The sequence below is a fragment of the Etheostoma spectabile genome, chromosome 5 (genome assembly GCF_008692095.1).
Source record: "Etheostoma spectabile isolate EspeVRDwgs_2016 chromosome 5, UIUC_Espe_1.0, whole genome shotgun sequence".
Classification (NCBI taxonomy): Eukaryota; Metazoa; Chordata; class Actinopteri; order Perciformes; family Percidae; genus Etheostoma; species Etheostoma spectabile.
In genome coordinates, this window is record NC_045737.1 from 18,217,223 (window position 1) to 18,230,719 (window position 13,497).

The 13,497-nt window shown below is 42.2% G+C and overlaps 1 protein-coding gene across 2 annotated transcripts in view; it reads right to left on the reverse strand.

Annotated features, from left to right (window-relative positions):
- Nucleotides 1-13,497, reverse strand: part of notch1b (notch receptor 1b) — a 42,884-nt gene that overhangs the window by 16,328 nt on the left and 13,059 nt on the right. For both annotated transcript variants that reach the window (XM_032515450.1, XM_032515449.1), the window contains exons 3-16: nucleotides 12,310-12,572; nucleotides 11,598-11,936; nucleotides 9,444-9,566; nucleotides 8,585-8,818; nucleotides 7,845-8,000; nucleotides 7,273-7,458; nucleotides 6,484-6,597; nucleotides 3,680-3,793; nucleotides 3,258-3,491; nucleotides 3,063-3,173; nucleotides 1,576-1,768; nucleotides 1,287-1,432; nucleotides 1,036-1,149; nucleotides 216-335 (exon numbers count right to left, since the gene is read on the reverse strand). In XM_032515450.1, coding sequence (XP_032371341.1) covers nucleotides 216-335; nucleotides 1,036-1,149; nucleotides 1,287-1,432; nucleotides 1,576-1,768; nucleotides 3,063-3,173; nucleotides 3,258-3,491; nucleotides 3,680-3,793; nucleotides 6,484-6,597; nucleotides 7,273-7,458; nucleotides 7,845-8,000; nucleotides 8,585-8,818; nucleotides 9,444-9,566; nucleotides 11,598-11,936; nucleotides 12,310-12,572 — 2,447 coding nt within the window. The remainder of the gene's footprint in view (nucleotides 1-215; nucleotides 336-1,035; nucleotides 1,150-1,286; nucleotides 1,433-1,575; nucleotides 1,769-3,062; nucleotides 3,174-3,257; nucleotides 3,492-3,679; nucleotides 3,794-6,483; nucleotides 6,598-7,272; nucleotides 7,459-7,844; nucleotides 8,001-8,584; nucleotides 8,819-9,443; nucleotides 9,567-11,597; nucleotides 11,937-12,309; nucleotides 12,573-13,497) is intronic.

Sequence of the window (13,497 nt, forward strand, 5' to 3'; positions counted from 1 at the left end):
GGTCAGTACTAGAAAAATACTTAAATAAATAAATTCTGAAACAGAATTTTGGATTTGGAATATAACAGCCAGACACTGGCGTTCCGTACTCTAAAATGGGCTTCTTTTTCTGTAACATAATATCTGCACACAGTAGAACTGTGCTACCTTTCCGCTGCAAATTAGCAATAAACAGTTCCAGTTGGGCACACAGGTATACAGACACTAATGTTTACCTTGCCATCCTTCAGGACAGACGCAGGAGAAGCTCTGATAGTCCTCAGACTCCTGACACACTCCTTCATGCTTGCAGGGTTTGGAGCTGCAGGGTGCCATCAAGGTTTCACAGTTCTCTCCTGTAACGCACAAACAAAAACGCACACACACACACAAACACCTTTAATTAAAAAAAAATTGCATTTGTATCATGTAGGAGTCATGAACTTGGAGATAACCCAACCCAAATGGACACAGAATCATCTTTCAATCAGAGCTATCAGAAGATTTTAGCCAGGTTCTGTCAGTATTAGAGGCCTGCGGAGACATTTCCCTATCTGTTTCCACAAAACACAACTCGCACAGGAAGCCGGCTCCAGTTTCCGGCCATTGTGAAGCCATTTGCTGTTCTGTGAGACAGGAAGCAGTCAAACAGGAAATGTGTCAAGAACCCCGTTCCCACCCCGGCACAAGCAAAGACCTTTTATTTAAGTCCTGAGGATTTTTCCGAAAAGACGACTCGACAAATACAAGAAAATTTGCCCTTAGCCTTTCCATCATTGTCTGTTTTGTCAAAAAATAAGTGAGATGGCATGAAAATATTTTCCAGCTCTCTTATCAGGGATACTTGTGTATCAAAGAGGAGCAGAGAGAGTCAGAGGTTTGGTGTCTTTGAGCCCTGAGGAAGTCTTTTTGCTGAACTTTACTCAACAGACATTTTTCCTCTTTTGCCCAATAACCTAAAGCACACAGGCTGTGGAAACTGCCCCCTCGCAGGAAGTGCCAGAACACCAGGCCAACTCATGGGTGTATCAAATATTTTCAATAATATCTTAATACCCGTGTAAGGCAGAATACAGTTGCACTTGTAGCCAGCGACATCGTCAATGCAAGTCCCCTGGTTGAGGCAGGGGTTGGAGGCACATTCGTTGATGTTGGTCTGGCAATTTGGTCCTGCGGTTAGAGTGGACAATATATTACACACACACTTCAGCTGAAGGTCAACAGTCAATTGGTGTGGTTTGGATGACAAACACACACTAGATAAGCAAAAAACATTGACGCACACACACATCCACAAAAATACTGACCAGTGAAGCCCATGCGACAGGTGCACACGTATCCGCTGGTCATGTCCTTGCAGGTGCCTCCATTCATACATGGGTTGGATTCACACTCATTGTTGTTGATGTCGCAATTTTTACCGCTCCAGCCAGAATCACACAGGCATTTATAGCTGATGGGGAGAAGTTGGGGAAAAATCTCAGTTTGTAGATACCAAACTGTAGATGCATTAAGTGCAAGTGCATGTGCTGACTGTTCTGTAATTTTGCAGTGTATTTTTTGCAGTGTCTTAAACCCATTTGTAGAATGCCTCACCCATTGATCTTGTCCTCACAGTGACCGTGAATGCAGGGGTTGCTGAGGCACTCGTTGACCTGGGAGAAGCAGGTGGCATCATGGAAACCTTCGGGACACCTGCAGGTGAAGCTGTTGATGCCATCGATACAGGTGCCGCCGTTGTGGCAGGGGTTGATGGCACACTCATCAATGTTGATGTTACACATGGTACCTAAGAGAAAGGAGAGGATACTCTGCTATATTTTCTGGAGTAGTCTGAAAGCAACAGTCCTCTATTTTGGTAAAATACGCTTATTAGCTTTTACAAGAGGATGGATACAACTCTTATGTCTGTACGTTAACAAGGCACGGTTTAACAGGGGAGTATGTGTGGGACTATTTTTTATCCGGGTGCAGTGAGGAAGTCATTGCTCCTGACCAAGAAATAGTCCTGCACATATTCCCCATAAACAGCATGTTTCTTTTGTTTTTTTTCACCTAGCCAGCCTAGCTGTTTTACCCAATTTCCAGTCATTATGCTAAGCTAATAAGTCCTCATATTTAACAGACAAGATATTAAAGAGGAATTTGATCTTTTCATCTAACTACAATGACTGCATAATGTCAACAGAACGATTTTGCACTTTATGTGAATTATTATTTGAAATACTCAATGCCAACTCACAGAGCAACACACAAAGCCGCCTGCTACACAATGATGTCTATATCTCAGTGCAGCAAATGTATCAATTTCCAGAAACATGAGGGGTTTTAGGCCCCCTTTTGTCGGCCACTTGAAGCGTTGACGCTATTCAGCCTGGTGCCACGCATAACATAAAGGCAGCCCATTTAGCTTTAAAGCAGGGACCGGCTTCCAAGCTTTTAAAAGCTCAACTTTCAGGAATCTTTCAGGGAATCTTTTCTCCTGCTCAAATCCCAGGTGACTGTGTGTGCCAGTGTGTGTTTCTGTCCTCTCTTTGTAGGGGAGGGCAGCTTGCGGTGTCTTAACAGCAGCAGGTTGGGGACAGGGTGGAGCTGGAAAGTGACACCGTTCGAGCCTCAGAGGAGCGTGCTCACTCGCTCGCCATCTGTCACCCTCGCCCTCCCCATCAAGGCCCTTCATCCTCCATTCCTTTACCTTAAACACTCATTTTGTCCGGTCACCTGAGACAGCAACCACGTTTAACCTGTCCTACGTTAACTTTAAGATTCCAGACCACCTTTCTGCAAATTAAAGGTCTTCAACGATTCAATAGGTAGAGAAAGAGAGTCATCTCCACCACACTAACAAGGATGTACTTTTTATATTATAGGAGGAGGAAGCAGCAAAATAGCTAACTTGGCTACAAAATATGCTGGCATAATTCTTCTTTCACAATGCCCAGCTTCCCACTTCCTCTTCAGGAGTCAGTAGAAGTTTCTACTCTTTTAGCTTTTGTAGAGAAAAGATGACAAAGAGCTTGAGCTGAATCCTCTACCATATGACAGTAATAATAAGACCAACTTTCCGTGCACAGGTTGCTCACCTGTGTAGCCGGGTTTACAGGCGCATTCGTAGCCATTGATCTTGTCGATGCAGGTCCCATAGTCACAGGGATTGCTCTTGCAGTCGTCAATGTTGATTTCACAGTTTATTCCTGTCAGAAAATTGCTTTCAGTATCCTTGGATTTGAGAAGAGAGTACTGTTTGCATCATCTAATTGTACGTAAGTGGCGATTACCTGTGGTGCCTTTGAGGCAGATGCAGATATAGGCGTTCTCTCTGTCCTGGCAGGTGCCTCCGTTCCTGCACGGCTGACTCAGACACTCGTTGATGTTGGTCTCACACAGCCGGCCGGTGTATCCAGGGTTGCAGTGGCAGCTGAAGGAGGCCAGACCGTCGATGCAGGTGCCGTAGTGGCACGGGTCAGAGTAACACTCGTTGATGTCCGTCTCACAGTGCCTCCCAGAGTAACCTGACAAAAGGGTGGTTTTCTTTTGAACTGATGTACTCATTTTTTTTACCTTTGTCATGTATTTTTTGAATAGGGTGTATTTCACTTTTTAATTACATTTTTTTAACTCCAAACTTCCCATTACCTTTTTCGGAGGGCCTTTAAAGTTTCTACTTCTCTAATTTCAGTTTCTGTTTAAACTTTCATACCTTCAGTGCACTCGCAGGTATACTTATTGGGTCCGTCTGTGCATTTGGCGCCATTTTTGCACGGTGTGCTGGCACACTCGTCAATGTCTATCTGGCAAAGGTTCCCAGTGAAGCCTGTAAGAACAACAAGAGGGAGTTACTATGTGCATTTGAGCACGAAGGAGTGTGAGTGTGAGTGTGAGTGTGTGTGTGTGTGTGTGTGTGTGTGTGTGTGTGTCTGTGTGTGTGTCTGTGTGTGTGTGTGTAAGTCCCACTTATAATCCTGAGCCCTAACTATTTGAGCTCTCAACGAATCAGAAACCTGCATGTTAATTAACAACTGCGCAACGCTACAAACTCTTTATTTTTCCTTTCACTTCTTTTCAGCACGACTCCAGAAGGAGAGGGCAGAGGGGGGGCAATTCGTTCAAAGCAGGGAGAGGGAGGGAGGGAGCAACGGAGGGAAAGAAATGAAGAAAGAATGAAAGTTGCGAGGCCTCCTGACCAAGGGGTGAGAGACAAAGGAGGGCCTGTCTGCTAAACGCAATGCCAAACTGAGCCCGTTGCCTCCTTTGTCTCCCAAAACTTTTCCATTACAATGTGCATTCTCCTGTCTTGCTTTCACCCCTTCTCCACCTCCCTCCCCCCACCCCTTCCACTCTCTGCCCACTTTTAAAAAGAACCAGCTTGACCTTTGACCCTCTAGTATTTAAACTCGTCATTCAAAATCAGCCAGCAGGCTGTCTTTTTCCTGGAGTTATTCTCATCTCAGATATTTTTATTCTCGTCTCCACTCTGTCACATGATGGTAAAGTCCAAGGACTAGTAAGATGTTGTCTGATGAAGGGATAAAAGTTCTACACCACCCCCCTTCACTCCAGCAGGAACACACAGGTGGCTTAAGCAAAAAAGAGTCAGTTGCAGCTAATCCAATGAGGAAATATTTGTGTAACAGGCGACGAGCTGATTTCTCCCAGTGGACTTTGCTGAAACCATTCACTGACGACTGCAAAATGAATACATGTGTGTTTTCAGTTACACACAAATGTACATTTAAATACATACAAGCTGTGATTAGAAAATATCTGGAGCTCAAGAAAAAGTTGCAAAAAAATAACAAACTTGGTAGCACTTTCTAATGAGACACTATTGGGTTACTAAATCAGAACTACTGGCTTTATTAATGGATAATACATAATATACAAATGCTAATGTCAGGTTGTGAAAAATTCTTTTGGATTTTTATTTCACAGGTTTTTTTTAAGACCTTCTTCCTAAGCCCCTTGTATTTTCAATTTTTTTTAAATTTTTAATTACATTAATAAGCCATTAGTTGCAACCTACACAAATTGTGTTAATGGTGACATTCCTATTAGGAAGTGGTACCAAACATGTATTTGTGCCTGTATTATTTTTGAGTGTGCTGTGTGACATATAGTGTATATCTCTACACTATGCAGCCAGACAAAATATAATTTTGCCACTTCACAGCCCTAGAAATGAAAAAAGTTGCGCTTTTTTCACAGTTCAGTTACAGTGCCGTATGAAAGAATTTCTTCAGATGCACACATATGCATCCACACACAAAGCTGAAGCAGAAATATAAGCATGCACAGGCATGCACGCACACACATACAGACCTCAGCAGCCAAAGAGGGATTCATCCCCAGACTGCTGGAATCAGACATTTCAATGGCTCTCCGTGGGGTTTCCATGGCTATTCCATGTACAGAAATAATAAGAGGGGACCCTCGCCTCAGGCCTGGCTCACAACGGGGACAAATTTACATCTCAAGCAGGGCGGTTAAGACCCCTTCCCCTTCTATACCCCTCCCTTCCTGCTTCAGCATAACGGTCTGTGCTCCTCAACACCCCCCACACCCCTCCCAAACAACACTTTCACCACCACCACTTTGTGCTGCTTCCTCACATAACCCTCTCTCACTGTCACACAGAGTTTTCTTAGGCGTTAAGCTCTCGTGTTCACGCTTGTTCCCCCTCTATCAATTCTAAAGCTTCCTTGTTGGGGTGTCTTTCTTTTTTTCCTTTCTTTCCATTTTTCCTCTTTTCTTTCTTTTTTCTCTCAACAGGAGGAATCCTGCTTCTCTCCACCCATGCCGCCTTTGATCCACCCAACTCAGAGTTTCTCTATTTACCTCCGCCCAAAAAAAAAAAAATCACTTCCACCTCAATGATCCCGATGAAAGAATTCAAAACAAAAAAAACACATTTGGAGTGTTTGAAGATCGTTCCTCCGCTTTCTTCTCTTCTCTCTATCCAAGATTCAATAGTTGCATTCCTTCACCCTGAACAGAACATCAATACCTCATGTCCAAAAAGTGTAACCAAAATGGCATTTCTGATATAAAGGGCTGAAGAAACACAGTAGCTGCCTTCAAATTAGACAAATTATCTCATTCGTCCCCACAACACAGAAAGTGTCAATTTATAGTATCAGCTCTGCCTGCTATTATTAGCTCTCCCTTGTTCCCAGTCACAATCAAAAGTCTTGTTAAGATCCCCAAGTTTCTGCTCACTCATCAGACTTTGTAAAAGGGATAAGAAACTTGTTTCAAATGTTCAAACTTCCTCAAGTCTTTCCCTATAGATTTTTCCCCCCTCTCCTCCTCGACTGCTGTGTTCGTTCTGGGCTACCCGGGCCTGCGTAAGCCTGCCTCAGGGCTGGGATTAGTGCCCGTCCAGAAAGGTGTGCGTGTGAGTTTGAGTGAAAGAGAGAGATAGAGAGAGAGAGATCGACCTCTGTGCCCCCTGGCCCCATGCCCCCCTCCCCCCCTCCTCTGCATGCAGCAGTACGGCGGTCTCACCTATGGGGCACTGGCAGTGAAAGGCGTTGATTTTGTCGATACACTTGCCGCTGTTCAGGCAGAGGCTGCTGGCGCACTCGTCCGTATCGATCTCGCAGAATTCCCCCTCGTAACCTGGCCAATTGGCAAGGAATGAACGGGAGGGAGATGGATTGGTTAGACAGAGACAGAGAGAGAGGCGCTTTCACACTGCTGTTATATATACTGCTGCAACAGATTTAAGTTACGCACAGAAGCATATAAGTAGGAGTAGGAATCATAATGAAATGCTTAACTAGGTTATAGCTTTGAGGTCATCAAATATTTTTGTTTTTTCCAACCAACAGTCCAACAAGAGACATTCAGTTGAATTCCTTCATCAATTATGAAAATAGTTGCCGGTTCATTTCTGCCGATTTAATAATCAATTAACTAAATGTTTGTTTCAGCTCTATTTTTTAAGCTTAAGAGTTGATACAGTGTCAGAAACTTGTAAAAGATCCCCATCACAATTTCCCAGAGCCCAAGTGAAACCTTTATATGGCTCATTTTATCCAATCAACAGTTTAAAACTCAAAGATTTACAACGGACAATTTTTCTTTAAAAAATGCCAAAACGATTGTGAGTCCATGTGACTTGTTTGTAAGCCTTGATTTACTATAACTCGGCAATATGAATCGAAACAAATAGTAAAGAGTTTAACAACAACTTTTAGGAGTGATCATGCTTCAATGTGTTAAATGTTACAAAAAAAATAAAGTCTGACACCTGGGTATCAGTATTTTTCATAATAACTCAAGTGGTCTTACCTGGCATGCAGATACAGTGGAAGTCTCCTATTTGGTCGAGGCACGTGGCCTCATTCATACACGGGTTCGACATGCACTCGTTGATGTCCAGCTCGCAGCGCGGCCCCACGTAACCCCGCTGGCACTTACACTGGAACGATCCCTTGGTGTTTATACACTTCCCTCTGTGCTCACACGGGTTGGAACCTGTTTAAACAAATCAGTACTTTAACTTCACTCTAACAGGGCGTCTCGTAGCGATCAAACTGTAAAGACATGATTTAGGTGGTTTTGTGTTGTTTGACAAAGCCAAACCAAAGCCTCGAATGTGTGCGATTACGACAAAAACACCCCTGAGGGTGTTATTTACTGCAATTATGGGCACAATTGTGGTTACCAATGTACCAATAATAACAGGAAAGAATGAGCTTGTATTGTGGCTTGTACAAAAGTGGAAAAGCTTTTATTGACAGTAGTTTAGTCAAATAGCTCCGTGAGATTGCAAAAGTTAAAATGTGTCTTCAATCATTCAGATTTTTGGGCTGGAACTAGAAGACAAACAGATTGTGCAGGTCAGGTAGTGGCAGTTTTACCCAGAGCGCACTCGTTTACATCCTGATCACAGGAAGCTCCGACGTATCCCGATGGACAGGTACAGAAGTGATTTCCGGTGACGGGGTTGGTGTCACAGTTGGAGCCCTTCTGACAAGGGTTGCTGATGCAGGCATCGTCCAGCTGGCACAGCAGTCCTGGTAAACAACACACAAGATAGACTTTATAATACTTGACCAAATAGCCTCCCGTACAGTATAACGTATTCAACACTTGTATAAGTACACACTGCAACATATGTATATAATAAGAACAGCACAGTATTCACGTCAAAAATTCAATTTTATTTGGGGAAGACAAAGTAGGTTAAAAAGATGTCCCTCCAGTAAAACAAACTGATGGACGTCATCACATTAGCATCTTCAAATGGCAGTGAGAAGTTAACTGAATGTCAAAATGTAGAAATGATCTAATATGTAATCTGTAGACACTAAAAAACTAACTAATGGTTACCAAGGACACCAAAACCACAGAGACACCAAAGATCAGCATTAATAAATTTGTCACTTTCACTGCATCGAGCACTGGTGTTGACTTTACAGCCTTTTGTTTTAATGTGTACCTCTTGTGCCCTTTATACCCAACAATAAAGTGTAATTATGCAAAAGACAGCTAATCTAAAGGGTGTAAACTTATACAACCATTACATTTCCATAAAAAATTGTTTTCTATAACGCATTAAGAGCTAATTTCCCGTAAATTAAAATGAACATGTAAGTACCTGTGAGGCCATGGGGGCACTCGCAGTAGAAAGAAGCTACGCGGTCGTGACAGGTGGATCCTTGGTGGCATGCAGCACTGGCACAGTCATCGATGTTCTCGCTGCAGTCGTCACCAGTCCAGCCGTTCACGCACACGCACTGGTAGCTGCCGTAGGTGTTGTGGCACGTGCCGCCATTTTGGCAGGCGTTGGGCATCAGCTGGCATTCATCAACGTCCTCTGTGCAGAGCTGACCTGTGAGAGGACCAGATATCTGGGGTTATAGTTCACTAATATCCCAAAACTCATTTCTTCTTCTACGTCTTCTGGTTAACTGTTAAACTCCTTTACAGTATATAAAGTCTCTAGGGCTGGGACGATGTACCTTTCTCCCGATTCGATTTTTTCACGGGTTTTACATGAGTGCCAATTCAATTTGCATTGCAATTTTCATTTGTTGCGATTTGATAGTATTGAGTATTGCGATTTTATTTTCCTTCTTCAGCAAAACAAAAGTTGAATAATGCACTTCTAGGAGACATCATGAGTACACTTCTAAAAGTGAATTGTTTTCTTAAAACAATGACTATCAGATGTAAGTTAGTAAGTCTGACATTCATTTGTGAAGAAGAACATGACATACAGTATATTTTCTGAATTTTCTGCTTTCGGTCTGTTTTGCTTGCAACAGATATGATGTAGTCACCGTCAACGGTACTGAATACATATGTTATTTAGGTGAATCACTGGTAAAATAAATGAAATAAATGATTCTAGGGAAAAGAATCGATTTTAAAAATCATCGCAAAAAATATAATGTTCACTACAATTAAAGTGATAATAACTTTTTTTCATACTAGAACATTGCCATATTACAAACCTGTAAATTCTGGTTTACACTGGCAATTATAAGTGTTGACTCCATCTACACATGTCCCGCCATTCTGGCACTCGTGAGTTGGACAGTCATCAATGTTGTGGTTGCAGTTTTTGCCCGTAAAACCTGAAACAAAGAGAGAAATATAAGTAAGAGGCTCCTAGTGGGAGGCTTCAAATATTCAGTTAGTCATTTCTCCTCCATCTCCCATTTACAACAAAGGGAGTGAAACTTCCCTACAGTTCAATGTGGTCAACTGTCTTTTCCTTCCAAGAAAGAAGGCAGCTGTGCCCTCTTGAGGTCTGTGGTAACTTTGCCATGTAATAGCATCCACTGTTCTATACAGTTACACAAGAGGCAACCACTGGACTGCACATATGGCATGTTGGGTAATAAATCAAAACCAGTACAAGTCATCAGTGCCACTGCCAGCAGTGTTTCCTTGACAATTGTTTGTTTACTTCTGAATTCAAGGCATAAAACCAGTAATGCCGACTGTTATCTGAAATGTACTTAAAACTTGTTATTAGAAACAGACATTTCTGCAAAACAAAATCAGTGTCCGTTGCTTTCAACCACTGTGCAGTGCCTTCACGCAAATATATCAGAGAGAATGTGACAAGATTTTACAATTCATCAAGCAGTAACTCACACCTAGAACGGCATTTGTGTTTGATTAAATTTAATAAACCATAAAATATTTTGGTGTTTTAAGGTAGGGTGAAATATAGGGAGGTGACATATAACAAAGGCCACTACCTATACTTGAATCGGGGATTGCGCATATCCCAAAATGCAGCTCCCCCCGCCCTTATACACAGTATATATATATATATATATATATATTCATATTATATATATATATATTTTTTTTTTTTTTTGGTGAAGTGGATGGAAATTATTGGATAGTATAAGCATGACATGAATGTTTTGTGTACAGGAGAAGCAAAAGCAGGTGGCTTGATTTTGTAAAACCGTATGCGCAAATCAAATTCTGAAAATGCTTTACAATTACTGAAACAGTAAGAAAAGCTTTCTTGATCATCGCCATTACAAGTAAGACATGAGCAAGGCACCATATGGGGATTTCTAAACATGTAAACATGTTAGGCCCCAAATTTAATTCCAAACATTTGCAAAACCAATTTTTCCTGAAAAATTGAAAACCTCCATTGTTTATATCCATGTTTGCTAGCTTGGAGTCTTCTTCCCTTACTTTCTAGTTTGCTTGGCGTATAACTAACATCTGTTGATCAGTAGAATATGGCCAAACCATTAGCAAGAATGTGAATCGTGTCACTCACAGTGCTTGGACCTCTGTAAATATGGGACCCACTTATAAAAACATTGCTTCATACTGATGCTAACTGAAATTTTAAGTGTAAAATATGTTGGGGAATAGATGTTTTTCAAGGATAACAAAATACAAAAGGATGCTGTTTTAAAGACCAGCTTGTTTTGGACTTAATGGTAACAGACAAAAACAAAGTAAAGTTAGTGTATGCAGAGGTCTAGTCCCAGCAAGCTTTGTATTGCTTCACTCCGCTATGTGAAAAGGATGTTGTCCTTTGACCATTTCCTTATGATAAGCCCCGATGTCTTCCTGCTCTGCCTTGTTCACACACTATACACACCAAAGCAGAAACGCACACGTATCAATGTACGCATACACACAAACACAAGCAGGAACAGCCCTGCCTTGAATGACATCATTGCTTAGCCAGCAACAAGCAGGCAGTTACATTTAAATTCAACTTGAGAGACTTCAGGAAGACGCTGACTGATATCACACCTCAGTACTAAAAAAAAACAACCTCCAGAAAAGTTTTTAAGTATGTACAAACACTCTAAACCGCTATGATTAATTTTTAGTTTGACATGGTTTTTACAGAAAAAGAAAATGCTCTGAAAAGCACATCTACTCTTTCTCCCTCATTATCAAATTCTGGATCTGTGTGCATCAAGATGCCAAGAAACATCGGAGAGATTCAGACATACATGTTTAAGCCTCTTCATCCCCTAAACGATGCTGGTCACACAAGCATTTCTTTCACACAGACTTAAATGCCTTACAGCTGCGGAACACCAGATCGTCTAATAAGAAAAGCCTGATAATAATGAAGCACCCAAGCCATAAATCATGTGTAATCTCCATACCTGGCACACAGGAGCATTCGTAGCTGGTCTCTCCCTTTTGGATGCAGGTGCCTCCATTTTGGCAGGGTGACGGGTTGCAGGGCAAGTAGCGGTTCTCGCAGTGCTTGCCCGTGTACTCCTGCGGGCACTGGCATTGATAGTGGCCAAACTCGTTGATGCACACACCACCATTCTTGCAGGGCGAAGGATTCACATCACATTCGTTGACGTCCTGTTTGCAGGTCTTTCCAGAGAAGAAGGGCGTGCAGGTACAGATGTAGTGGGACTCAATGGCGGAGCACTGGCCACCGTTAGCACACGGATTGGAGGCACAGGGGTTGGCTTGTTGGCACAGTTTACCTGAGGGCACAGAGTAAGGCTGTTCTATAGGCTGTGCTAGGCTCTTTTCTCAGGGTCAGAGGTTACTTCTGACTTTACTCTTAGTTACATCAGGAGAAAACCAATTCTCTACTACCTAGTTTAACAATCTCATCTGAGACAATGATCATGAAATGAATCAAGTGTTTATCAAACTTGTTCTGTTTAATCTTGAAACCTCTGCAGTCTCGTAAAACATCAAATCAACTCTTAACACAGAACTATGTCTATTTGCAATAACTATCGTTTGTGATTAGTTCAACAAATGATGATCATGTTAATCATTTTGCAACCCCTCAGATAGTTAGAAAGTTACAAGCCACCGCTCTACTATCACAATCCTGTTGCATGTTACCTGACCATCCAGGTGGGCAGCGGCACTTGTACGTCTGGAGACTCTCCAGCTCGCAGGTGCCTCCGTTGCGACATGGCGAGCTGATGCAGACATTGTTGATGGGTGTCACACAGCGGCGGTCGGTGAAGCCCAGTCTGCAGGTGCAGCTGAAGTCCACCGTGTTCCCCTTGGACACGGCGCGACATGTGCCGCCGTTCATGCATGGCGAGGTTGTGCACGGGTCAGGAAACTGGCACCTGCTTCCTACGTTTCCCTCCAGGCACCTGAGAAAACACAGGTAGAGAAGTCAGCAACAACATCAGCAGTCCCTGACAGGTGAGGAATGAAAATGCTGCATCTATAAGGGGGATCAATGACTTCTGCATAGTGTAATGTGTCTTATTTGAAGATTGTCTTCTATATAAGAATATCTAAAAGACTGAAATAACTATTTTGCAACTACTTGATCCCACAAAAAACTGGGTTAAAATAAGCACAGCTCACCATTTAACATACCCACAACAAAAAGGCATCTAGAAATGGTATTGAATCTATCATGCTGGCTTGATTAATAAAAGAATGACTGGTTTAAAATGTTGAACTTTGGGTCTCATTTAACTAATTATTTATCACACAAAAGATTATAAAGAACTACCAGTATATCATGAATACAAACAATTTATTAATGATCTGATAAAAACCTTATTTCTGCAAGATATATTGGTTTACTAATAAATGTCCCTTTATGTATTTCCTCATTAAAAATCAGCATAACAAAGAGTGGAATTGGTCAAAGTAAATTCCCAAACGCTATTTTTGTACATCCAATCTTTTTCAGCTCAGCACGGATTGTAAAGTTCAGAAGGCTAAGACAACGCTTCGGACTCGCAAGGGTCATCCCTTTGTGTGCTTCTGTGCTTATAAATCAGCTGCTTGGGTAACCAATAGGACTAACATTTTAACGATGGTCCCGTCCCTGCGGTTTTTACAACACGGCAACACAACCATGAGAAACTATGCTATGAACGGGACATTCGTCTTTCTACCGTCACCCCCCGCCAACAATGGGAATCAGGCAGTAAAACTGAACAGAGGGAGGAGGGAGACAAACTCCTGTGATGTTTCTCACAGGTTGTTTTTGAGTCATAAACACTGCTTGGACCCTAGCAAACAAGTTCCCAGAGAGAGAGAGAGAGAGAGAGAGAGAGA